At 40.6% G+C, this 26407-nt stretch overlaps 1 protein-coding gene across 2 annotated transcripts in view; it reads left to right on the plus strand.

The window, feature by feature from the left end:
• The window catches only part of IMPG1 (interphotoreceptor matrix proteoglycan 1), a 98074-nt gene that overhangs the window by 68548 nt on the left and 3119 nt on the right, over window positions 1–26407 (plus strand). For both annotated transcript variants that reach the window (XM_039531529.1, XM_039531530.1), the window contains exons 13-15: window positions 16697–17256; window positions 18167–18386; window positions 25372–25582. In XM_039531529.1, the coding sequence (XP_039387463.1) occupies window positions 16697–17256; window positions 18167–18386; window positions 25372–25582 (991 nt within the window). The remainder of the gene's footprint in view (window positions 1–16696; window positions 17257–18166; window positions 18387–25371; window positions 25583–26407) is intronic.

Consider the following 26407-nt stretch of genomic DNA (forward strand, 5'->3'; position numbering starts at 1 on the left):
ATGTTGTTCCGCTCGGTACCGGGAAGGCGACCGGGAGTGACGTCCGTCACGGCGCCGGGAGCTCGACCGGGACTGAGACCTCCTGTGCCGTGAACGCTCGCGCGAGTCGCAGTACCGGGACGGCGATCTCTGACGGTGCCGACGCGATGGCGACCTGGACCTCGTGCGGCGTCGGGAGTACGACCGGTACCGCGATGACGAGCGGTACCGGGACTGCGACCGACGTTTCGATGGCGATCGGTACCGCGATGGCGAGCGGTGCCGAGATCGCGAGCGACGGGACGGAGACCTGCCGCAGGACCGGGAACGAGACCGGGACCGGGTGCGTCGTCCATGTCGCCTTTCCAGGGACGGTGGCCGGGTCATTCTGGCCGGCTTTCCCGCCGACACGACAGCCCGCACCGGCGGTGCCGGGGGCCGGAGGCCTGGTGCCTCTATGAGCTGAATCAGCTCTCGCACGGAGGAGAATGTCTCCGGCGTTGACGGCAGCCGGGGCTCAACCACGGACGGCACCGGGGAGCGTGGCGGCGCCAGACTCGACGGGCCTTGCGGCGCCGGAGTCAAAGGTCCGGTGCACGGCTTGTGCACGGGCACCGCGGGGGCCGCAGGCTGCGCAACCGCTTTCGCAGAGTCCTCAGTGCGAACCTGAGCCAGTGCCTTCGCCAGCCTCTTCTTCTTCGAGGGTGAAAGCGAGCGGTGCCGAGACTTCGTAACCGCTTTCTGAATCGGCGGTGCCGCAGAGCTGGAGCGACTCGGTGCCGCCGGTGCGCTGAAGCGACGCCTCCATCAAGATCTGCTTCAAGCGGATATCCCGCTCTTTCCGGGTCCGCGGTTTAAAAGTAGAACAGAGCGAACACTTGTCTGTTCTGTGCCCTTCGCCCAGGCAACGGAGACAGGCGTCGTGCGGGTCTCCGATGGGCATAGGCCTCTGGCACGCCGCGCAGGGCTTAAAGCCCAGTGCTTTGGGCATGAGCCTGCACCGGGTGAGGCAAAAGGGGAACCGCCCCTTTTACCTTATCTATTTACACTAACTATCTAACTAAGTAACTGTTAAACTAACCACTAAACTAACTATATACAAACAAGAAGCGAGAGCTAGGGTCCTGGAGAACGAAGAGCACTCCACAGTTCCAACTGGCCATCACGGGCAGTAAGAAGGAACTGAGGAGCGGACGGGCCGGCTGGGGTATATAACTCGCGCCATGGCGGCACCACTCCAGGGGGTGCCAGCCGGCCCGCCGGTGTTGCTAAGGTAAAAAAGTTCCGAGATGCTGTGCACGCACGGCGTGCACACCTAACTGGAATGCATAGGAGCAATCACTCGAAGAAGAAAAAACTGTTCAAACACATGTCAAGAAAAGTTACCTGCCCAGACAAAAAATCTGCTAGGCCACCCTTACCATAAACATCACATGCAGCTCCACATGTTTGAGCCAAAAATGTGTCAAATGGAATCTGAAAATGCAAAAAGCTGTTTGATAGTTTAAAAACCTATTTCAAAAGCAAATGTTTAATATGTGACATACCCAAAAATGTATTTATAAATTAACTATTAACAAGCTGTCCTTAGGGACATAAAAAGAAAGTTAAAAATAAAAGAGAAATTCTTAAATTACATGATAATCTAGAGAGACTGTTTCTATAGATAATTTACTCCAATATCATTCAGAATGTCTTTATACAGGCATGGGCAAACTATGGCCCAGGGTCCGCATCCGGGCCCTCCAGATGTTTTAATCTAGCCCTCGAGTTCCTGCTGGGGAGCGGGGTCTGGGGCTTCAGCACTCCAGCCAGGTAGGGGGGCCAGGGGCTTGCCCCACTCCACACGGCTCCCGGAAGCAGCAGCATGTCCCTTCTCTGGCTCCTACGCGTAGGGGAAGCCAGAGGGCTTCTCAGCTGCCCCCAGCCCAAGCGCCTGCAGACAGGGCAGTGTGCAGAGCTGCCTGGCTGTGGGTCTCCACGTAGGAGCCAGAGGGGAGACATGCCACTGCTTCTGGGATCTGCTTGAGGTAAGCGCTGCCCAGAGCCTGCACCCCTGACCCCCACCCATGCCCCAACGCTGTGCCCCAGCCCTGATCCCTCTCCTCCCCTCCAAACCCCTCTGTCCCAGTCCAGAGCACCCTCCTTCACCCCCAAGTCCTCATCTCCAGTCCCACCCCGGAGCCCTAACCCCCTCCCTGCACACACCCCGACCCCCTGCCCCAGCCCAGAGCCCCCTCCCACACCCTGAACTCCTAATCTCTGGCCCCACCCCAGAGCCCACACCCCAACTCCCAATTTCGTGAGCATTCATGGCCTGCCATACAAATGCCATACCTGATGTGGCCCTCGGGCCAAAAGGTTTGCTCACTCGTTTTTATGGAATAGACTAACAAATCTGTGAGCTAAACAGTACATATTTTAAAAATTGCCCCCCAAAAAGCCATTTTCACAATAGCCCATATTGCAAGATTTCTTTTAATTAAAGAGTTAGGAAACAAAGTAGTAACATTAAAACGATACTTTGAAAGAAATGGTTAAGATTTATTTTAAGTCTGAAAATTAAAGAGTTGCGGATGAAATTGTGCCCTTCATTAGCCTGTATGTGTCTGGTTATTGAAGCTCACACAGTATATACACCTCTACCTCGATATAACGCTGTCCTCGGGAGCCAAAAAATCTTACCACGTTATAGGTGAAACTGCATTATATCGAACTTGCTTTGATCCACCCAAGTGCGCAGCCCTGCCCCTCCCCCTGGAGCACTGCTTTACCGTGTTATAGCCAAATTCGTGTTATATTGGGTCGCATTATATCGCGGTAGAGGTGTAGTAACAAACTGCTCAGAGATCCCTACAACACTTACAGTTACTTACTGTTTAAAGGGACACTGTTAAGGGACCTCGAAGATTACTCTGCCCTCTTCCAGTAAAAATATCCTGTCCTATGTGCTCTCTTTGTTAGAAATTCTGGCTTCCAGAAATGTGTATGGAACTGCAAATTTGATTTTAAAAATTACTGCCCCTCACTTTTTAGAGGGTTCATTGTTCTTTCAATAGTAGGGGTTACTTTTATAAGATAAAGCCAGACATTTTAAAGAGTGGATTGGCATAGCTGTATCCTTTAAGAAGGATAGTATTGACACTGTTGTTTTAAATATTACGGAATCAGTCAATTTAAACAGACACACAAGGCCAAATTTTCAATAGTGTTTTATACTAAATTGTGTGGACTCATTTGCACTTATGAAAAATCCAAAATACACGTGCAACTCTTGATGCATATATATATATATATATACACACATATATATACATATATATATATATATACACACACACACACTTGTTCTTGCACATCTGAGTCTGTTCATGCAAATTAAAAACATTGGCCCTGACTATTGTTTGAACATACTGTCGGTTATTCTATTAAATTCTTAACACTGCTTCTCAGTGTGGCACTGTTCAATTTCCAGTAGTTCGTGGAAAAGTAAATTCATGAAAGGATTAAGCACTATTACAAATAATGCCGCCAATGGTCTACAAGAAAGTGATAATTCCCTTTCTAATGCTTTGGTCTATTATTCTTCAGGGCTTTTCTCCTAGCAGGTAGAAGTCTAACTTTTTAGCCCCCTAAAGCAATGACATCATTTTGTGTGTTAGTATGACATTTGATTAATGCAAGCCTTTCTGCAGAAATCATTATAAAATTAGTGTCTTGCTCACTTAGCTGCATTAACAAATGTACCGGTAACTTTCATTTCAATTTTCCCCTTTCATTCAAAGGATTTTTTGTCTGATAAAAGCTATGTTATTCCTTTGCAGACTGGAACATTGGAGCCATTGACCAGTAACTGAGTTGGTAACAGAAAAGAATATATTTTCTTGATTACCACATACTCCGTAAGTAATTGGAAGCTGCCATGCAAATTGCACCAACAGGAGTTTCAAACAAAGGATGCTTCTGACTGTTGGCATGGCTATAACTGAAAACTGAATGGGTAATTGAGTAAATGGGGAATATTATTACGCAGTTGGCTATTCGTTTTCTAGCTGTAACCAAGTCAAGCTACCTCATATTTGTGAGCAGACTAGAGGAATTCAGTTCCTCAGTTTTGCCCTCCCAATGAAAAGATTTTTAGGAACCATCAGAAATTTCATCTTGGAATCCAATACTTTATACTAGCTGTTTATGTAGCTTGGGGGAGCAAAGAATATAGCTGTACAGGACTTGGTTTGTGAGTAGGACTGTTGATTAACCGTGGTTAACTCATGCAATTAACTTAAAAAATTAATCATGATTAAAAAATTAATCATGGCTAATCGCAGCTTTAATGGCACTGTTAAACAATAGAATACTAATTGACATTAAATATTTTTGGATGTTTCTCTACATTTTCAAATAGATTGATTTCAATTACAACACAGAATATAAAGTGCACAGTGCTCACTTTATATTATTATTACAACAAATATTTGCACTGTAAAAAGGATAAAAAATAGTATTTTTCAATTCACCTCATACAAGTACTGTAATGCAATCTTTTTACCATGAAAGTGCAACTTACAAATTTAACTGCGCTCAAAAACAAAACAATGTAAAACTTTAGAGCCTATGAGTCTACTCAGTCCTAGTTCTTGTTCAGCCAATCACTAAGACAAACAAGTTTGTTTACAGGAGATAATGCTGCCTGCTTCATGCTTTGGCCACCGTTCCAGAGGACATGCTTCCATCCTGATGATACTCGTTTAAAAAAAAAAGTCTCCTTGGGGAGACTTGTATGTCTCCTCCTCTGTTTTACCCACATTTTGCCATACATTTCATGTTATGGTAGTCTCCGATGATGACCCAGCACATGTTGTTTGTTTTATGAACACTTTCACTGCAGATTTGACAAACACAAAGAGGGTACCAATCTGAGATTTCTAAAGATAGCTACAGTACTCAACCCAGGGTCGAATGCCTTCCAATATGAAATGCCTTCCAAAATCTGAGAGGGACGAGGTTTGGAGCACGCTTTCAGAAGTCTTAAAAGAGCAATACTCTGATGCGGAAACTACAGAACCCAAACCACCAAAAAAGAAAATCAGCCTTCTGCTAGTGGCATCTAACACAGATGATGAAAATGAACATGCATCAGTCCCTACTTTTTTGGATAGTTATCAAGCAGAACCCATCATCAGCATGGATGCATGTCCTCTAGAATGGTGGTTGAAGCGTGAAGGGACTATGAATCTTTATCAATATCTTGCAATGCCAGCTACAGAAGTGCCATTTTAACACATGTTCTCACTTTTGGATGAAGCAGGCAGCATTATCTCCTGCAAATGTAAACAAACTTGTTCGAGCAATTGGCTAAACAAGTAGCAGGACTGAGTGGACTTGTAGGTTCTAAAGTTTTACATTGTTTTATTTTTGAATGCAGTTTTTTTGTACATAATTCTACATTTATAAGTTCAACTTTCATGATAAAGATATTGCACTACATTAGCTTGATTAGGTGAATTAAAAAATACTATTTCTTTTGGTTTTATTCAGTGCAAATATTTGTAAAAAAATAAATATAAAGTGAGCAGTGTACACTTTGTGTTGTGTTGTAATTGAAATCAATATATTTGAAAATGTAGAAAACATCCAAAAACATTTAAATAAATGGTATTATGTTGCTGTTTAACAGTACAATTAATCACAGTTCATTTTTTTAATTGCACAATTAATCATGGGTTTTTTTTAAATTGTGATTAATTTTTTTAATCACTTGACAGCCCTATTTATGAGCCTTTCATCTGTGTAGACCTTGGCCTAACCTGGCTTGGATCACTAGAAAAATGAGTTTGATGGTCTCATTCTATTCTCCCCATTAGACAAATTGATCTGCATCTCAAAATCAGACATAATTCAACATTACTAGTCATCCTTTTGAAGGACATGCTCAAAAGTGGAGCTACGTAGGTCAAGGAGGATATGGATTAATTGGTAGAAATGTGAGGAAGCTCATACTGTGCCTATTTGTACTGTGTTTGATTGTAGCCATTTTTACCAGCATCTGACCTGCCTGAGTCCTGGCACTTAGGGCCAGATTCACCCATTATTCCTTGGCTACTTTAAACTGCTCTGGTGATGCAAAACATCCATAAACCTAATTTAACTGGCCAGTTAAGGCCAAAGATATCTGTGTTGCTTTGCTTTGCTAGAGTGGCAAAAAGCATTTGGCGTTTACCAGTAATTTGCCCACCTTGTCCCAAATACTCAAAGGTATTTAGGTGCCCCCGTCCTAAATACCTTTGAGGAATCAATAGACTCCTAAATACCTTTGAGGATCTGGGCTATAGTGTTTATCAAGCTGGCCAAACTGAAGTATTTGGTATCCACACACAACAGATATTTCCCCAAAACAGTAGGGCCCCCACGTTTGGACAGACCCTTCAATTTCTCTCATACACTTTCTAGTAGTGTCAAGAATATGAAAAATAAGATGATGGCATCCATCATTTCAGAGGCATATTAGGTTAGGAATATAAAATATATGTTCTTTCAGTGCTTTCCACATATAGGCATCTGCTTGAGCTGAGAACCTATGTGCAGTCTATTTCCATTATTTTCCCTTGTAAGTACAGAAATGCTGGAGAGGTCGGGGCGCCTCAGATACTCCAATCCCTTACATATGTCATGCTTTAGAAAGCTCCAAAATAAAATATAGTATCCACAGTCACAATTCAGCAGCATTTAGTGTACTTAGCTACACATTTCTTTAAATTTTCAGGTATTCTGTAAAGTTTTTGGTTATATTGATAATATCCCTCATTTTAAACACTTCAATATGTGAACTTTCCAGCTTTGATTGCATATCAGTCTGCAATGGGAATTGGAGTGGTGAGTCCTACACCTGGCATTATGGTTATGAGTAAGCTTCTCATTGCTCATAATTGATCATATTCAGTTTTCCTTTTTAAAACCTTCAATTTTATGTTGGGTTTTGGTTTTAGGAAATGAGGCGCCACATTTTTACAAGAATATTTTATCTCATGGGACTTTTGCATTGTTTTTGTCATTGCAAAGACTAATAAACTCTGATACCACAGAGCTGTGTGTCTGAGTATTATGTTGGTCTTAACCATTATCTGCAAGAGGATTTCTCATGTTGCTCTATTAGTAGAGAAAAGAAGAAAAGGACTCTAGCTTTTAAGCCTCCTACTCAGAGTTTCATTTCAAATCACTTCCTCAGTTCTAGAGTATAGGCTTTTCAAAATTTAATTTAAAATTGTTCCCACCTAATCCACCCAAAAATGATACTCCAATCCCTTACATATGTCATGCTTTAGAAAGCTCCAGAATAAAATATAGTATCCACAGTCACAATTCAGCAGCATTTAGTGTACTTAGCTACACATTTCTTTAAGTTTTCAGGTATTCTGTAAAGTTTTTGGTTATATTGATAATATCCCTCATTTTAAACACTTCGATATGTGAACTTTCCAGCTTTGATTGCATATCAGTCTGCAATGGGAATTGGAGTGGTGAGTCCTACACCTGGCATTATGGTTATGAGTAAGCTTCTCATTGCTCATCATTGATTCAATTTCTTTTTTAAAGTACCTTCATATTGGAAATGCATCTCAATTTTTCTGTCTCTCCACTGCCTTCATTCATTTAAACACTGATCTCATCCAGACCTTCTTGTTTGACATGGTTTGTGGCTTGTTTGTGATGGAATTTAATACTGATAAATATAAATAGCACATTGTTCTCTTTAATGCAGAATTTTAATACAAAATTAGTTTTAATAAACCACTGAAAGTAGCACCTAATGTACTAATGCAGCTATCAAAGTAATTTTACAATCTGTTTTCATTGTACATGTCCTTACTGACTCCGTACCCTCAGGATTATTCTGGACTCATAATACATGTACAAATGGGGGGGGGAGGGTGCAAATTAAAGTGGCATGGGCAACCTTAATTCTGGCATTTTCTATCTCCTGAGTTGACTTCACAACCTTAATAGTGTTATTTTAATGGGGGGGGGGGAAGAGAGAGAGAGAGAGAGTGTGTGTGTGTGTGTACTATTACTACCTATTTGTATTTTTCCTGTGGCACAAAATCAATTTTTGACCCAGAGGCAGTGTGACACTGTCACTTGCATCTTCACAGGTAACGTGATGACAGCGCACAACTGCAATTCATGAGGACTCCCAAAATAAATTCAGGCCTTGTTAAATAGCAGTTAGCAACTACATACCATTGAATAGTCCTGGGCTAGGGTTGTAGAATGCAAAACAGACCTGTGAAAATTGGGACTGCCTTGAAAATTTCAGGCCAAGTGGTAACCCTATAGGAAAGGCCAGGGGACCTGAGGTTGTTTGAGACTCAAGATTAGAGCTGTGTAAAAATTTTTGGCTGAAACTTTTTTTTTTTTGCAAAAAAATGCAGATGAGGTAACACTGGAAGAGCTTTCCAAGACTATTATACCTGTAGGGAAAATAATTCCTTGTTCTTAGAGAATGAGGTTGGGGGGGGTTGATTTGTTTTTTTAATAATTACAAAAGGATAATCTCATTTTATAACTAAAATAACACCTTACGATCACAGCCAGGATTCTTTTTGGAGACTCAAACCCACATGATTTGTTTTCCCTGTTGAGGAATAAACCTCTCTGTCTAGAAAATCACTCTTACAGCGATTTAATATTGCAGAGTGTTCAGGAAATGGCCTCTTTTAATTTAATGTTTAGACATGTATGCCAACAGCAGTTTAGCTTTAGACATAATATTAGCCTCAGTATCAGACAGTCTGATTTTGTCCATGTAACAGTACAACAAACATTTGTAGACCTCAATGAATATTTTGGGAGATTAAATAGTGATTGAGACCTGGAGCTGTTTTTTTTTTGGATTGGTAGCACTTTTGATTCTATGCTATTGTTCAACCCTTCAGCCTGAGGGTTAGTTTGGGAGCATTTTTTTAAAATTGAATCTTGTTTCTTGCTATTTAGTTTTCCATTTCCAATAGCAGTATTGCCAACTCTCATGATTTCATCACAAGTGATGGAATTTTGGAGGGTTTTGGAGCCCCCCTCCCCATGATGTGAGAGGCTCCAGCCCCCTTGCAGAGTTCAGCCCTGCTGACAGAATCCCTCTCTTCTCTTTCCGGTGTTCTCACAGGAGGTGCAAAGCTCCCAGCAACCCAGTGGAGCTCTGCTCCTTCCTCACCCTCCTTTCCTGTGAGAAACACAAACAAGACAGTGCCTTTGCTCCTCCCACAGTGCCCCCTCAACCTTGGAAAAGGAGATGAGAGGGAACCCCAATGCAGCCCCCCAGGCCTGGGAGAGGGGATCTGAAGAAACCTAGGAGATAACAAGTTGAAGCAGGGGTGGCCAGAGACTGATGGGGTGTGGGACACTGAACTGTTGGTGGGTGCTGCCAGGTTCTGGGAAGGAGAGAAGCCAGAGGGCTGCAGGAGGGAAAAATAATTAAAATTTAAAAACACAAATGAATTATTTTTAGCTATTTCAACAATTGAGGGTTTGGGTTTTTTTAAAAAACCCTAAATGTCTTGTAATTACTAGATAATATATATAATTATGTAGTTCTCAAAATATATAACGATGAATGATTTAAAATTATGTTTGAAACACTTTGAATGTGACTGCATTGATTATTTAAAATATTTAGGGATTATAAATATAATTATTGCACTGAAAGGTGGTTGATATTGTAAAGATATTCTTACATGTAAAGATCTTTGCAGCTCACATAAATCTTTATTGAAAAATAATTAGAAAGCTTGGTACATAGCGTGCTTTGTATTTCTTTAAAGTTTATTGTTCATTTTCCAAATCTACTTAATGTGTGTGTGAATCAGGTTTTTCCATCATATTTTAATTTTATCAAATTATAGATCTCTCAGCTAAGTACTTGTACTTATGTACAAGAATGTAACATAACTACTCTTCCTTTTCCCCACTAGCAGGGATGTCTTCCCTCCACCGCACCTCTCCATTTTTGAAGTAATACTTTTGAGGGGACATCCCTCCTAAAATTGTCACACTTCCCTTACCAGGAGAGTAGAGGGGTGTTAAAAGGGTCAAAAGACATGGTTTGATATTTTTTAAATCTCAGGATTTGTTAGGACCGGACATGGTTTTTGATCTCTTGAAGTTGGCAGTGCTGTAGTACCCAGCTGCCAACATTACAGCCTGTGTCGTTGATTGCTGAATGCAGTAGCATGCTGGAACTAAGAACATCTGTGGGCTTGTCTACACAGGTCATTAGAGAGCAGCAAGCCAGAGTCTGAATCTGCAGTCGCACTAGCTTGCCACACAGTGATGTCCCAGGTGGACATTGCTACAGCACTAAAAGTTCCATAGTGTACTTTGACATACTCCCAGGCAGGACTATGCAGCAAGCTAGTGCAATGTAGATTCAAACCCTAGCTTGCCATGCACTCACCCCTCATACAGACAAGCCCTATGTCTCCATATGCTTATATGCTTTTAAAGGTCTCATAAAATGATTGCACGGTGGTGGTTTCTATTCTTCATCTGGGAAAATCTAAAATAAAACACAAAAGTTTCACTTTTTCATATAGTGCCAAAGCTTTACAAAGTGTTTTGAAGAAATGTTATCAGCATGGTTCTGTATCCTTGATCATTTATCTAGTAAATAGTTTACCAGTCTAGTAAAAACACAGAGAAACAATGGGAAATTTCCAAAGGCAAAGGTTTTTGGATCCAAAACTTCTACATATTTCATTCATGCATTAACAACTTGGAAGGATCATCTGATCAAAAATCAGTTATGAACAGTGAGCAAACAGAAGCTGAGCCATACAGCTTGCCATAAAATGGTTGACGCTCATTTTCCTACTGATTTTAATGGAGGGTCTTTTGGAACTCTATCTTGTGTTATATGACTCATGCTTATTCAAAACACAAAAGAAAATGAGGACTTAATCACAAGGTTCAGCACAATTCAAAGATTCTAGGACTGCTTCTCTGTTGTAGTAAGGACCTTTTATATCGCTCTGCTAGCGTAAAGGGCACAAAAATGGTCTATGTGTCGAGGCCCACAGAGGGTAGAGTAGACCTGAGGCTCTTCTAACCTACATTGGTGGTTGTGCACCAGCCCCAAATGTCCCCAGACCACAGGAAGCACAATGATGTCTCAAACCCAACTTTGCCTCCCTGCTGCCCTCTATTCATGCTGTCAGCCACGGATGGACTAGCAGAGAACTGAGGCCTCTGTTCCCTAGGCCCTAGTATATCATGTAAATTGATTATTCTGCTGCTGACAACTGTTATAACTTCTCTTTTGTAGGTAACTGGTAAATTCACCTGGAGAGTGACTTTTAAAGATGTTTGTAATATTGGAATAAATGTTCATATAGGCTAAAATAAACCTATTTCCAATAATAAGGACATAATAGGAACCCAGACTCTCTTAAGATTGAATCTTGGCTCTGACTTTTCAGACGTGTGTACTGGTGATCTGCAGCTCCCACAGATTTCAGTTGGAAATGTAGGAGCTCAGCATCTTTGAAAACCAGACCCAACATCTTTGGCCTATGTCCTTCGGCTCATCATGCATTTAATGTATGAAAGTATCCTATAAATCCGGAAAGCCCAGTTAAAACCAAGAGACATGGAGAACTAGCAATACATCTGCCAACCATCACCCTGATTGCTTTACATGGGTGTTGTGTCCCATTTCCCCCTCACCTTTCAGCTGCTTTATATCTTTCAGAACATAGGATCTTCAAAGCAGGGTCTTTCTATATGTATGTACAGCACCTAGCATATTTTGGTTAATGAGGGTTATAAGGAGAGTAGTTGCACAGGATAGAACTCAGGAGTCATAATATCAAACTATTTTATCAGTACAGCACCAATTGTTAGGGAGTGTTGTTATTGTTACAGTTAGAGGGCAGATGGAATCACCGACGTCACAGGAAGTGCTTTTAAAAATACTATAGTCTTCCACAATAACAGTCTAACAACAACAATATGCTGTCATGGGACAATGTTTGAGAATAACAGAGTCACTTTCTTCTCACGCTGAATAAGGCACATTATTAGAATAATGTAAGGAATATTATCCCTAAACCTAGTCTCTCTCCCTCTGCTTCACTGCAGAGTTTCTGTTTAGCACTTCTCCCAAACCCTCTTCTGCCTAGATTCCTGCTATAAAGAAACAGTACTCATCTTCACAAGTTGTAGTGTTTGAGTTATTACTAGTCTATAGTAATATAGATGCATTGTTGCTAACACACAGGGCTGGGCATCAGAATTGTATTGTGTTCAAGGCTCTACCTAAAATTCACTGTGTGAATTCAGATGAGTCACTTAAAACTGCCTGTCTCACAAATACCATCACAATTTCACAGTCTGCCAAATTCAAGCTCATAAATATTCAGTTTTAATTTATCATTTTGGGACAGGGATGCTCCAGAGGGTCAGTGGTTTTCCTAAAAAATTGTTCATCAAACACTAATCTCCACCAAACTAAAACCCATTTCTGAGCACACTTGTACCTCACTGCAATCTTGTCTTATTCACTGTCAATCTAACAGCTGATTGTGCCATCAATAAAAGAGAGGACTTATTTACCACAGGACATGGTTAGGTTTATTTTATATAAAACTCTGCCCATTCCCTGATTGATCAGTGTCACAACAAAGCATAAAAGTGAGGAGATGGGAATGATTTATTGCTACAGCTGTCAATAAAATGGGGATATAGAGTTTAAAGCTCCTGTAATTCAATTTTATTAAATTTATACACACACACACACTCTCTCTCTCTACAACTAAAGGAGAGTCTTTTACCATATATGCCCATTGACTGTCAGATTCACAGCTCTACCTGTTTGTGCTAATCAAAAACCAATTTACTTGGATAAGGGCAGAGGGAGTTCATTATGTTTGTAAATACAAACATTTCTGCAACTTCCGTTTATGAGATATGCATATGGATATAGTATGGACCCCAGTTTTAATGCTGAATGACACAGGAAGAAGTCTTTGCACTGACAAACTAAGTGTGTATGCAACTGTAGTGTTGTTTATTGTTTCTATTGTGGCAGTACTTGAGGATTTTAATCAAGTGTTAAGTCCCTATACTGTGGCACAGCATTTACTGTGGACATCACATACACCATTAAGGTAACTCAATGGCTTCAGTTTCATCCAGTGTCATGATAGATTCTGTATTACGTTTATAACAGTTCAAACTGTATGTTGTGACTGTGGAAGAAAATATAAATTGACTCTCATTTTATAACCCCTTTGCACTTTCAGGGATCTGGAAAGCGGCCTTTGAGTAAATAGGCCCTCAGCCTCTCCATTTCATTCAGTGGTGTTTTTATAGTTTCATAGCATCCAGCAATCCAGTAGTGTCACTCATGGATTTAACAGCACTGTTTTCTTTTCCCCAAGTGCCAATGCTCTGACTTCCTTTTAGTGTTGAACATTGCATGGTGTGACTTTTATATAAAAGTCACTCAGAAGGAGCCATTGGGTGGGTAATATGTCAAAATGCAGTTATGTAATGGTGTTCTGACTGATTTTAATATCTAGCTATCCAGTGTCACCAGGATATAATGCTGCTTTCCATACAACCTGTTCAGCTTCCTAGAATCATTGCGCTGAGCTTTTAATGCTCAATTCAGATCCAGTTAGCCTCATCTCACTTGGCCAGGTTTTATACCCAGGTAGCTCCACTGTTTTCTATGAGTTCACTCCTAAAGTAAATGAGATCAGAACCAGCAAACAGAATCAATGTTTACCTATTAATTAGGAAAATCACCTTATCTAAAATGCTGTTGTGACTAAGGATACTTTTGTCCAAAATAATAAGGTGCTCAAAGAAAAGGGGCCTGAACTTATGCAGGAGAAGGCAGCAGAATTGGTCGGGAATGTTTGCTGGGCTTGTAACAGAGAAGAAAGAGACGAATGAGCCACAAGCGGCCTCCTGTCACCCTCTGTCTATGTGTCCTATTTATAGAATGCTCACCACTGTAGTATAAAACTAATAACCCCATCTTCAGAAGGGCAAGAGATACATTCAGCCACCTTCCAATGCCCTTGCTATCTGTTGTTGCTTCCTCCCCAAACTTCTGACTCTGCTACTTCTAGAAGGGGAGTAAATTACACTATGTGTGTGGCCTCTCTCCAATTGCCTTTGCTGTAGCAAGCCAAGTGTTTGTTTCTGAGGGTACGTCCATACTACCCGCCCGGGTTGGCGGGTAGCGATCGACTTCTCGGAGTTCGATATATCGCGTCTCATCTAGACGTGATATATCGAACTCCGAACGCACTCCCATCGACTCTGGAACTCCACCAACGCGAACGGCGGTGGCGGAGTCAACGGGGGAGCCGCGGACTTCGATCCCGTGCCATGAGGACGGGTAAGTACTTCGAACTAAGGTACTTCGAGTTCAGCTACGCTATTTGCGTAGCTGAACTTGCGTACCTTAGTTCGAACCCCTCCCCCCCCGTAGTGTAGACCAGGCCTGAGTGACTGTTTCTTGCAAAGCTACCAGGGCACTGTGATATGCTTTGGGATACAATGTTACTGTCATAGTAAACTCAAGTATTTAACAAACATTTGTCTAGTATTTGTGTTTTCCAAGGTAATTATCAGCAAATTACAGAAATATAATATACGGTCCTGTTACTCAATGCCTGCCTAAAGCAGTATTGGAATACGATTTTTGCATAGAGCCTTTCATACTGGTATTCAAGCAGTTTGCAGTGGAGTAAGCTGATTTAGTGACTGTGTAGGCAGAAGCAGCTGCCTTAAGGCTGTTAACAGAGTCTGCTTTACCCAAGAAGGAACTGTACACCATTGCACCCTCAAAATGATGAATGAAAGAAAATATGTACCGGTTATTTTCCCAACCTTGTACAAGGTAGCAACTATGACAGGAAGATGAATCTTTTTTTCAAGGGCCTAATTCTGAAGTTTTTAGAACTGCACAAAAAGTTGAGGGCAGATTTTGGTACAGGGCATCTATTTTGAATGTCTGATCATCCTAAAGGAAAGAGGACTTGAACATTTTTGTATCTCCCCACCAAGGCACACTAGTTTTAAGCTAATGTCTGAAAGAATTCTCATTGGTAATTAAAAGAACTGTGAGTGGCAGCAATATTTTAATAATGGGCTCACTAAAGGAAAAAAAATTCCCTTTAGACTTGGCGACACTCTGATTGACAGGATTTATCTGCAGACAGGAGGGGTGAGGGATTAGCATATTTCTTTACTTTCCCATTTAATAGTAAAGGTCTCCTGTAACCATTATCAAGAGATGAGGCAACTAATTTTATACCAAGGTTCTCTCTGCTGGAAATGCATATTTGCTCCTAACCATACAGATCGGATAAGCACAGGCTTATGACTTGTGCCATTTGAAGAGAGAAGAGATAGTCTGGAGGGTTTAGAGATAACTGTACTAGGTAATATTTTGAAAATATTTCTTTTTTCCCTCTCTCCCCCCAATCCAGTCCATTCTAAGGGGAAATATTTGCTCTTCAGAAGTATTTTTATAAACTGCTAGGATAAGTGATTTCTGGCAGGGATAATAAAGTAGTGTCCAAAGATGGACTTTCCTGCCAAGTTAAGTCAGGAGTTTTGACTAGGAGCCCCTTACAGCCCCCTAACGAGGACATCACTAGAAAAGAGAGAAGTTGCCCTCTTTAGGCTGAAGTTGAAATCTGTCCTTTTCTGTTATCTTACTACAGTAAGTTAGCTGATTGTCTAAATTCAAACAGTCTCATTTCTCCAGGCTTAAGATTTGAATTTCAGCTACACATTCCTAGACTGCCTCTGAGCTCCAGCAGGCATCTGAAGGAATCCTAAAATCTGAGGCAAATCGTTGTTTTAAATGTAGCAAATGATTCTTTAGGAGGGTTTTGTTTGTTTCTTAAACAGTATATTTACCAAAGTTGACAATCTTTTGTATCTGATTGTATCGGAGGAGGCTGCACAGGTTTGTACAATCACATTTTGAGGTCAATGGCAAATACCATCTTTAATCTTTCACAAAGAGGGAGTGGCCAGGAATGACTCAAGCCATGCACTGATCCAGGCAGACAAGTGAAAGCTGCAACCTAGACTTTCAGTCAGTATAAACTGACAGTGTGATTATGTATGTCAAAACCACACGGTGCTTTAGCAAAAGTTAGGGAAAGACTTATAAAGTGTAATTATCACTTAAACAAAGCACACACAAAGCTCAGCATGTAACAGTGTGGACTGAGCATTTTCCTCCATTTTCTTACTAAGGGCTTGTCTATATTACTGGCTGGATCGACGGGCAGCTATCGATCCAGAGAGGGTCAATTTATCACATCTAGTCTAGATGCGATAAATCAACCGCCAAGTGCTCTCCCATCAACTCTGGTACTCCACAAGGGCGAGAGGCACAGGCGGAGTCGATGGGGGAGTGTCAGCCGTCAACTAACCACAGTGAAGACATGGTGGTAAGTAGATCTAAGTATGTCGACTTCAGCTACGTTATTCACGTAGCTGAAGTTGCATAACTTAGATCGATCCTCCCCCGCAGTGTAGACCAGGCCTGAGGCATTAGAAAGTGGTCATAATAAGACTGTCGTGTTCTGATGAGTATATTCTCCTTAAAAATGTCTCACTTGAAATGCTATATAAATATTTCATTATGTATATTTTTCAAAATTAAATATTTGCCTCCCCCGACCCTTTGCAGCTGTAAAGATCATAGATCCACCAGAATCGTCAGGTGATATTTTATCGACAGACAGAACTTTGCCTTTCTTCATTGATTCAAGTGACCACTCCACCTCCCTGCCTGAAGAAGTCATCATAGCCACATTACCCACTGACCAAATCACACTACTGCCAGCAGTGACTAGTCCACCTCACAGCCACTCCATTATTATAGACCAGTTCTTTGAAATAACAGGTTCACCAGTGCCAGCAGCTGAGAGCGGCATCCCTACTGGCTTCGAAACAGGAGTTCAGGATATTGCTGCAGAACTGGATAGAGTCAACACAATGAGCACAGTAACGATGGATGAAGTGGAGTATGGCAGTGGATATATTTCTGGGTCGGAGAGCCAACCAGCAGAAGCCACCCCAGCTCCTACATTGAAGTATGTAACCACTAGCTCCATGACAACGGCGTCCAAAGGCAAAGAGCTAGTGGTTTTCTTCAGCCTGAGAGTCACCAACATGCATTTTTCTGATGACCTCTTCAACAGGAGTTCTCTGGAATACAGGGCACTAGAACAACAATTCATGCAGCTGGTGAGTAAAAACAGATTGTCTGTGACATACAGTATTTGAGCACAGATTAAAGAAAAAAGATTTTCCTTGTTATCTTATATTATTGCTCCCCAGATTAGCAGAAGCAATAAAAAGAGACAAGCTACCAAGGGCATTCATCTAGAAAACTGATTTATTCTGACCAGATCAGTAAGCTAAGGAGAAGCTGGAAAACACACAGTATAGGGCCCCGTCCTCCAGTTTAATAAAACACCTTGAACTACTATAACAAGCAACTTTTTTTTTTAGTCTGAGATGCTGGCTGTGTAACAGGTAGCAGTGGTTTATGAAGGAGAATACATGTAAAAAAGAGAGAGAGAAAAAATGTACCTATGCAAGAAACCACACACATATTCTTGGCAAGTAATTTTAATTGAATTTTTCTTAGCTCCACTTCAGTGGTATGGTAACACTGATTACATTTAAGAATTGAATCCTTATGCTGGATTTATTATCAATCCTTTTAAAATACATCATGAGGTATCAAAGAGAATGTGATTAGATATAGATTTTCCCCAGAGATACTGTTGGACCATTGGACAACAGTAACATGCTTATTATATCATGCTCTCACTTGCCTGGATGGAACTCTCTGAAAATAATTGAAGTTGGCTTTTTAAAGTGAGGTGATTTTTCTTTATTCAGACCCATAAATTCCCCAAACACTGTTTCATTACAAGGAAAACTAGCGTCCATCCATCTCAGTACACTATTGAGAAAGATGCAAATACAGAGACTAATCAAGGCAAACAGAAAACTGGACTTGGTAGTTAAGCACCCAGAGAAATAAGTGGGTGATTCAGGTACTTGATAATGAAAAGTGAATATAAGTGAAATTAATAGCAGCTAGGCATTGATAGGGGATTTAAAGTAAAAACTTCCTGTTTTGCAGCTGCTTCCATATCTTCAGTCCAACCTTACAGGATTTAAGCAATTGGAAATACTTAACTTCAGAAATGGAAGTGTGATCGTCAATAGCAAAATGAAGTTTGCTAAGACAGTTCCATACAATATCACAGAAGCTGTGCACTGTGTTTTGGAAGACTTTTGCGATGCTGCAGCCCAGCACCTGAATTTGGAAATTGACAGCTACTCTCTTGATATTGAGCCAGGTAAGATTATGTTACTAATAATGCAAAAGAAAAAAAAATGTACAGCTGACCTTTCAGAGCATTGATACAATTGATGGTTTTACCCAACACAACTGAAAAAAAGAAATTTCTATTTTAAAGATTAATAATATTGGGCTTCCAGTAGTCACACTACCCTTGATCTTTCTTTTTAGTAGGAAATTATGACAACCAGAAATAACTTGGGGATACTTAGAAACTTTCCCAATTACGATAATGTTTATCAGGCTATCAGCAGTGATTGGAACACATTCCATCTCATAAACCAGATCTCTCCCCGATGCTGTTTCCTGACATATTCATTCCTCATTTAGCATCATAATTTTAGAGTGCTATGCCACCATTTTCTCTACTACTTTCCCATAGAAACTGAAATCACCTCAAAAAAAATCTACAGGTTTGAAACATGTTTAAATCTTTTTGAAGTAAATCCCCTTTCATTTGTGAAAATGAGACCCATCTAGTGGAAACAATGGTGTACCACAACTAAATATTCAAACAAATCTCAGCCTTCTGCAAGAGGCAGCCAAAAGACCTGTCAAATACCTGCAAGTATTTTTAAATCATAAAATCAAAGTGAAAATATGGCAACAAATTGCAATGGCCACATTGTCCGGTCAGAATTATATTAAGGAAAATGATACAGCATTACAGGAAAATAATGACTCAGTATAACTCAGAAGAATGCTTTATGACTAACTCTAACAGCTAAAAAGTGATAGCTTCACACTCCTGAAAACTACAGCGCTGACGTACACACGGAGTAAAAAACTTAGCTATAACCTAGTTCCCTTGGTACTGATGCTGGCCTTTGACATCACAATAAAAAAAATCACTCCCATTAAACTAAAATGTTATAGTTAAAATGGGGAATTTACAAGAGGACATGAAACTAATGTAGAAAGTAATATTTTAATCAATGAACTAATTAGATGAACAGCTCTATCACGATCTCTCAGACCCCCCACTGAAAAGATTTTAGTTAAAATATCCACTGATGCCTCAGGAAAAATAAGTTCATTTAACAAGCTAGAAGAAACAGGGGAATAAGTAGGAGGAGCAGAAGAACTCAGATATAGCCTGCTTTCATGACACTAGCCTTAATGGTAAAGAATGAGAGAAGAAAAAGACAGCATCTGACTCAGAAAGCAGAATTGTCTCTAACCGAATGTTCTCCCATGATTCTCCATAAGGCATAATTTACACTTGAAAGAATGCATTCCTTTAATAACGCAGAAACAGCAATGTGAACTGATAACTAGGGAGACAGTCAAATGTAATCTGAGATGAATGCACAACACAATGCATTCAGCCTGTTCTCACTACAACAATTACAAAAGGGATGCTAATACAAATTGTATCTTTGCAAGCAAATGCAACTGAGCCCAAGAGATGAAGATGTAGGGAAATAAAATGAGAAAGGGAAAGCTCTCTATGGAGCTATGGAAAAGGCAAGGAAAGAGTAAATATTGTCTTTAAAGACTGCACAGAGATGCAGCTGAGGGAAATGAATTACCTGCAGTACTCACCACTTCCATGTATAAATCACAAAGTGGTACTGATTCCAGCAAGAAAGTAAAACAGGATTGCACAAGTATTTAAATGCATGATGTCAGGTTCCCTCTGCTTAACATTCACCAGACTGCTGTGAGGGGATCCAAACAACTCCATAAAACTTTAGCTTGCTGGGGCTAGACAGAGCTCAGGTATTGTCCCTGGCTTTGGGCCTCTAGGCACACACTCCACATGTGGCCTTCAAATCTGACACCTCTCTTGACAGTGTGGGACCTGCAGCCCAATTGCCTAGGCCCTGAAACTAGTGCCATATCCCCACGCATCCCCAGCAGCTCTTGCACATTCCCCAGAATCCCACTGAAGTTGTTTGCTTTCTGGTTCATCTTCTGGTCTACCTCTTCAGGGGTACATGACAGTGAAAGCACACAGACTTTGCACAGGACTCTAAAACACAATTTACCCTTTACTTAACAGCATGAGAAATACACAGCTCTAGACAAAAGGCATGCATTTCCCCTCCCTCAGTTACCTCACCATTCTGGAGAGTTCTTTGGGCTTGGACAGAGGCCTCTGGGATGCCTGGGATCCTTCTCCTGAAGCTCAGTGTCTCAGTTCAGAAACATGGAGCCTCTTTCCCTCTCTAGATCAGCTAACTTTCCCTTATCTTGGTTGATCCACAGTTAAATTAGATCCCACTGCTACAAAAGCCTTCCCATTTCCTTCTTTTCTGCCCCAAACTTCCTGTGTGTCTCTCTCTCAAATGGCCCTTTCTTTTATTAACTCCGGCACTCTTTTTCAGGTGACTTCCTGATTCGCCTCAACAGGTAATAACACATCCTTACCAAGAGATAACACTGCCAAGCAACCTCTCCTCTGATAAACCAAAAAGAATGAGGAGTACTTGTGGCACCTTAGAGACTAACAAATTTATTTGGGCATAAGCTTTCATGGGCTAAAACCCACTTCATCGGATGCATGCAGTGGAAAATACAGTAGGAAGATATATATACACAGAGAACATGAAAAAATGGGTGTTGCCATACCAACTCGAACAAGACTAATCAATTAAGGTGGACTATCAGCAGGAGAAAAAAACTTTTTGGGCTTTGTTGCAAGGATAGGTTCCTGGGTTAGTGTTTTTCTTGTGTGTGGTTGCTGGTGAGTATTTGTTTCTGGTAACCTATTGACCACTATACTTACCTACATGCCTCCAGCTTTCATCCAGACCACATCACATGATCCATTGTCTACAGCCAAGCACTAAGATACAACCACATTTGTTCCAATCCCTCAGACAGAGGCAAACACCTACAAGATCTCTATCAAGCATTCTTAAAACTTCAATACCCACCTTCTGAAGTGAAGAAACAGATTGACAGAGCCAGAAGAATACCCAGAAGTCATCTACTCCAGGACAGGCCCAACAAAGGAAGTAACAGAACCCCACTAGCCATTCCCTTCAGCCCCCAACTAAAACCTCTCCAGCGCATCATCAAGGATCTACAACCTATCCTGAAGGACGATTCCTCACTCCCACAGATCTTGGGAGACAGGCCAGTCCTCGCTTACAGACAGCCCCCCAACCTGGACCAAATACTCACCAGCAACCACACACCACACAACAAAAACACTAACCCAGGAACCTATCCTTGCAACAAAGCCCGTTGCCAACTCTGTCCACATCTCTATTCAAGGGACACCATCATAGGACCTAATCACATCAGCCACACCATCAGAGTCCCATTCACCTGCACATCTACCACTATGATGTATGCCATTATGTGCAAGCAATGCCCCTCTGCCACGTACATTGGCCAAACCGGACAGTCTCTACGCAGAAGAATAAATGGACACAAACCAGACGTCAAGAATTATAACATTCAAAAACCAGTTGGAGAACACTTCAACCTCCCTGGTCACTCAATTACAGACCTAAAAGTCGCAATTCTCCAACAAAAAAAAACTTCAGAAACAGACTCCAATGAGAAACTGCAGAATTGGAATTAATTTGCAAACTGGACACCATTAAATTAGGCTTGAATAAAGACTGGGAGTGGATGGGTCATTACACAAAGTAAAAACTATTTCCCCATGCTAATTTTCCCCTACTGTTACTCACACCTTCTTGTCAACTGTTGGAAGTGGGCCATCCTGATTATCACTACAGAAGTTTTTTTTCCTCCTGCTGATAATAGCACCCTCAATTGATTAGTCTCATTAGAGTTAGTATGGCAACACCCATTTTTTCATGTTCTCTGTGTGTGTGTGTATATATATATATATATCTTCCTACTGTATTTTCCATTGCATGCATCCGATGAAGTGGGTTTTAGCTCATGAAAGCTTATGCTCAAATAAATTTGTTAGTCTCTAAGGTCCAAGTACTCCTCATTCTTTTTGCTGATACAGACTAACATGGCTACCACTCTGAATCTGATAAATCAGTTCTCCTCGGTAAAAGCCAATCTTTTGTCTCAAGGCTTCAACCTGAATAGGCAACTATTTTAGTAAACAACCATTGTTCCTCCTCTGGTAGGTATGTGCTACAGGTCTGTCAGAAAATAGTGGATCCCACATCCAGATAGACAATTCCAAGATACAACACTTTCATAACAACCACCAGAATTCATAAGTTGTACATAAACAGATTCCCCAACTCATTAGCCATGGAAATGGAAATGGACCACCCACAATCTAGAAAGCATGTTTTTCTAAGGCCCAGGTAGCATCAACATGACTCCAACATGAATCAGTCGAGAGTCTGATCACTACCTTGAAAGATCATTTTAAAAGTAGTAAGTGAACCTATCAAATCTACTTTGTCCTTAGCCAACAGAAATAATGGTAAATCCTTATTTCATGGCTAGTGATCAGATTTCATGACTGGTATTCCTTACATGAGCACAAAAAGCAATCTTCTTGCATATTGTAAAAGTCAATTTTAACAGTTTAAAAAAGCATACTGAATACATGCCCCACCTTTTGTGCAGAAGAGTGAATACATTTCACAGCAGAGGTACAGTGTCATCGGGAATGATTTTAAAGGCAGTGGTGGATTCTCCATTTCTTGCAGTCTTCAGATTAAGACTGGATGCCATTGTGGAAGACAGGCTTTAATCAAATGCAAGTTATTGGGCACACTACAGGAGTAACTGGATGAAGTTCAAAGGCCTGCAACGCACAAGAGGTCAAACAACATAATCTAATGGTCTTTCTGGCCTTAAAATCTATGAGTCTAAGCAGAATTCTAATTCTATTTTTATTACATACACACTTTTCCCCAAAAAATATGTAATCAAAGTTTCAATTTATCTTGACAATTTTATGTATCCATTTACTTTATTTTTACTTATAAGCAAGAGAAGATATACACTAGTGAGAGTCATCTAGGCAATAACTAGCCTTGTAAAATGCTGCGGGGAGGCAGGATGACACATTTCAGTGGATCCAGCTAATATTTTCTGTTTCTATCTATGATTCTGTAGCTAACAGGCTTTTTATTGTGGTTTGTTTGTTTGTTTGTTTTAAAGAGAAAAACTGTTTCTCTGTGAACATTGATATAGAATTCCACTCCAGGCTAAAACCTGTTTAAGTTATTTCACTTCCTTTCTGTAAAATAAGAGCTAACAATTTTTGATTTACAAACTTATTGCTTTGCTACAAAATGTTTTTTTAAATTTTCATTCAAAATTATTATTAATACAGTAAAGAATTTTTTTCTATTACATTTAGACAGGGATTTGTCAGTCAGCCATTATAGATATTTACTTAAATAAAAAATTGTGTCAGCAATAATAATTATTTATTTATTTGGCTTCAAACTTAGTAAAATACAAAGTTCTTCATTCCAATAACAAAGTGGATGCCAAAGTGACATCATCTTATGAGTACCAAAGATAGATTTAAAACAGCCTCCCTAGTCTTTAATTTGAAAGAAACTAATCATGGAATTATATAGAAGGTTAGAGCTGAAAGAGACCTATTGATCATTCAATCCATTTCACTATTTGCATAGGCAGATATGAACATCCTCAAGCATGGCTGAGATTTTCAGTGCCACCTGGGAGGACTCAGCGTTCAGTTCTCATTGAAATTGATGGCACTGGTCATCCATATCCTCTAAAGGCTTTGAAAATCTCAGCCAACAGGTTTATAGTTAGTAGGTAGGATGTCCAACATGAATCCTCTTTTGAAACTAATGTTTATTTTCCCTAGAAAGGCAACTATTAAGGCCCATTATTGCAGAGATAACATCATTTTGACATTTTAAGAGCTGTTGATAGTTAATCTAGACCCATACTTATCTCCACAGCTATGGTAAAGACTGCATTTTCTCAGTTCGGTTTAACAGTTCAGGCTTCTCATATGCACCTTTGAGGCCCTGTCACTCCACCCATGCCTATATCTCTGCTCTCATTTCCTCCTTTTGCCCCTCCCAACATTCTCTGCATGCTTATTCCCAGGCCTTTCCCACACTAATGCGCATGGTTGAAATTGTTTACTACTCATTAATTGTATCCTCAGGGCTAAGGATTTAGCATGGCTCTCATCTCCCTCCTAATCTCCCATACTTCCGTCCAGGTACCAAATGATACTCCTACCAAAAAACATATACATTGGATATAGCCTTCCTCACCACTGCTTCCATCTAACAGCTTCGTCGGGCTAGGAAGACTCATGCCAAATCCCTTGCTGGTTTTTGGTGTGAGGCGGGGACTGAAATCTGGCAACAGGAGGAAGCAGGGTAATGCTGTGCACAGGAGAATTAGAGGTGCTTGGGAGGAGGAAATATGGCTTCAGGCTGCAGTCCTGGCTTGGTTCTTTCTTCTAGCATCAATAGACCATCTTCCCCAGTACAGTGTCTCATAGCAGCCTCCTTCCCAAACCCAGAAAACCAGCAAGCAGTGATGGTTTCATACACCTCATGAAAGGAGATTGTCCTAAAAGGTAAACCACCTTACTTCCACAAAGACATTCACACATGGCTCTCCCCTAGATAATGCCACCATTTCTAGCTAGCTACTAGAAACTACACACAGGGATGGTGCTGTTTTTAACTTGCCCTTAATCAGATTGCAAGCTATTTGTGACAAGAATCACATTTTTTGTATATATGTGCAAATATAATACTAGCAATCCCGAAAAGTAAAAGATTATGGAATCAGAACCCCCACATGCAAAAAAGTCTCTACAGTTCAAACATAAAAACATGACTCTGAATATGTGGGAAGGAAACAGATTGTGCAAGAAAATAACAGCAATTTTCTGTGCTATCTGAGGAAAGAAAAATGTACAGGTTCCTTTTATGCTGAGATATATTCTCACCAATTGATATAGAAGGAACCTGGCTGTAGTGAATCTCTTTTGTTCTCTGTAGCAGCCACAAGTTCTGCCAAGTGCACTGGGATAATGCCTCAATGCATCCACTAATAATGTCTCTATCTTATTACAGCTGATCGAGCGGACCCATGCAAATTCATGGCATGTGATGAATTTTCAGAGTGCATAACAAATGAATGGACAAAAGAGGCAGACTGCCTTTGTAAACCTGGTTACGCAAGCCGAGATAGACTGCCATGTCGGAGTCTATGTGAGATGCAGCCACATCTTTGTGTTAACGGCGGAAAATGTGAATTAGTTCCAGGAAAAGGAGCTGTCTGCAGGTAGGCAAATTATATTTCTAATCAATTCTGCTGAACAATAGTTCCTGAAAAATCAGTTATATGAAGAGTTGCAATTGGGATTACCTTTTTTCAGGCGTATCAAGTGCAAGCCAGAACGTGTAAAATTCTATAGACATTTTGATCTAGATTGTGGCATTGTTCCATTGACAAAGTACCTTACACGATGAATATTTCCACTGAAGTCAATGGGACTATTTAAGCAGTCAGGAACTGCACAATATCAGTAAAGGCATCACAATCTAGTACTCCCTTAGAAAGAATACATTTATTAGAAAGGAAGCATCACTGACCTAGGTCACAAGTAACGTGAAATGATATTCTTCTTGGTTCTTCTTGATTTTCAAAATGCAACTATTCTGACATTTTGGAAAATCAAACAACATTTGTTCACATTTTTGGCTATTGGTAAAATAGGTATATCTGTGAGGAATTAACTTTTGGCTGGGTTGTATAAAATACATTTTAAAATACTATTGTAAGCATATATATACACACGGCATCCACCACTGTAATAGCTGGCCACCTTACAAGGCATATGTTGAGTCAGTCAAAATCTTTTTATGATCAGACACCCTGCTGCCCACAGCTTTCAAAGTAATTAAGCGAGCCGGGTTTCCATTGGTTGGGAAGGCATGATGTTTCTTGCAACTCTCTGTAAATGTGACCAGATATCATGTTTTCACAGGGATCAAATTCAGGAGTGTGGGCCAATTACTGAGAATGTCATGCAATCCAGACACACAAACTCTTACCCTTTTGGCACCAAATTCTAGTGTTCAAAAGGAGTGTAGATTGTACAGTAGG

This window comes from Mauremys reevesii, linkage group 3 (genome assembly GCF_016161935.1).
Source record: "Mauremys reevesii isolate NIE-2019 linkage group 3, ASM1616193v1, whole genome shotgun sequence".
Taxonomy (NCBI): Eukaryota; Metazoa; Chordata; order Testudines; family Geoemydidae; genus Mauremys; species Mauremys reevesii.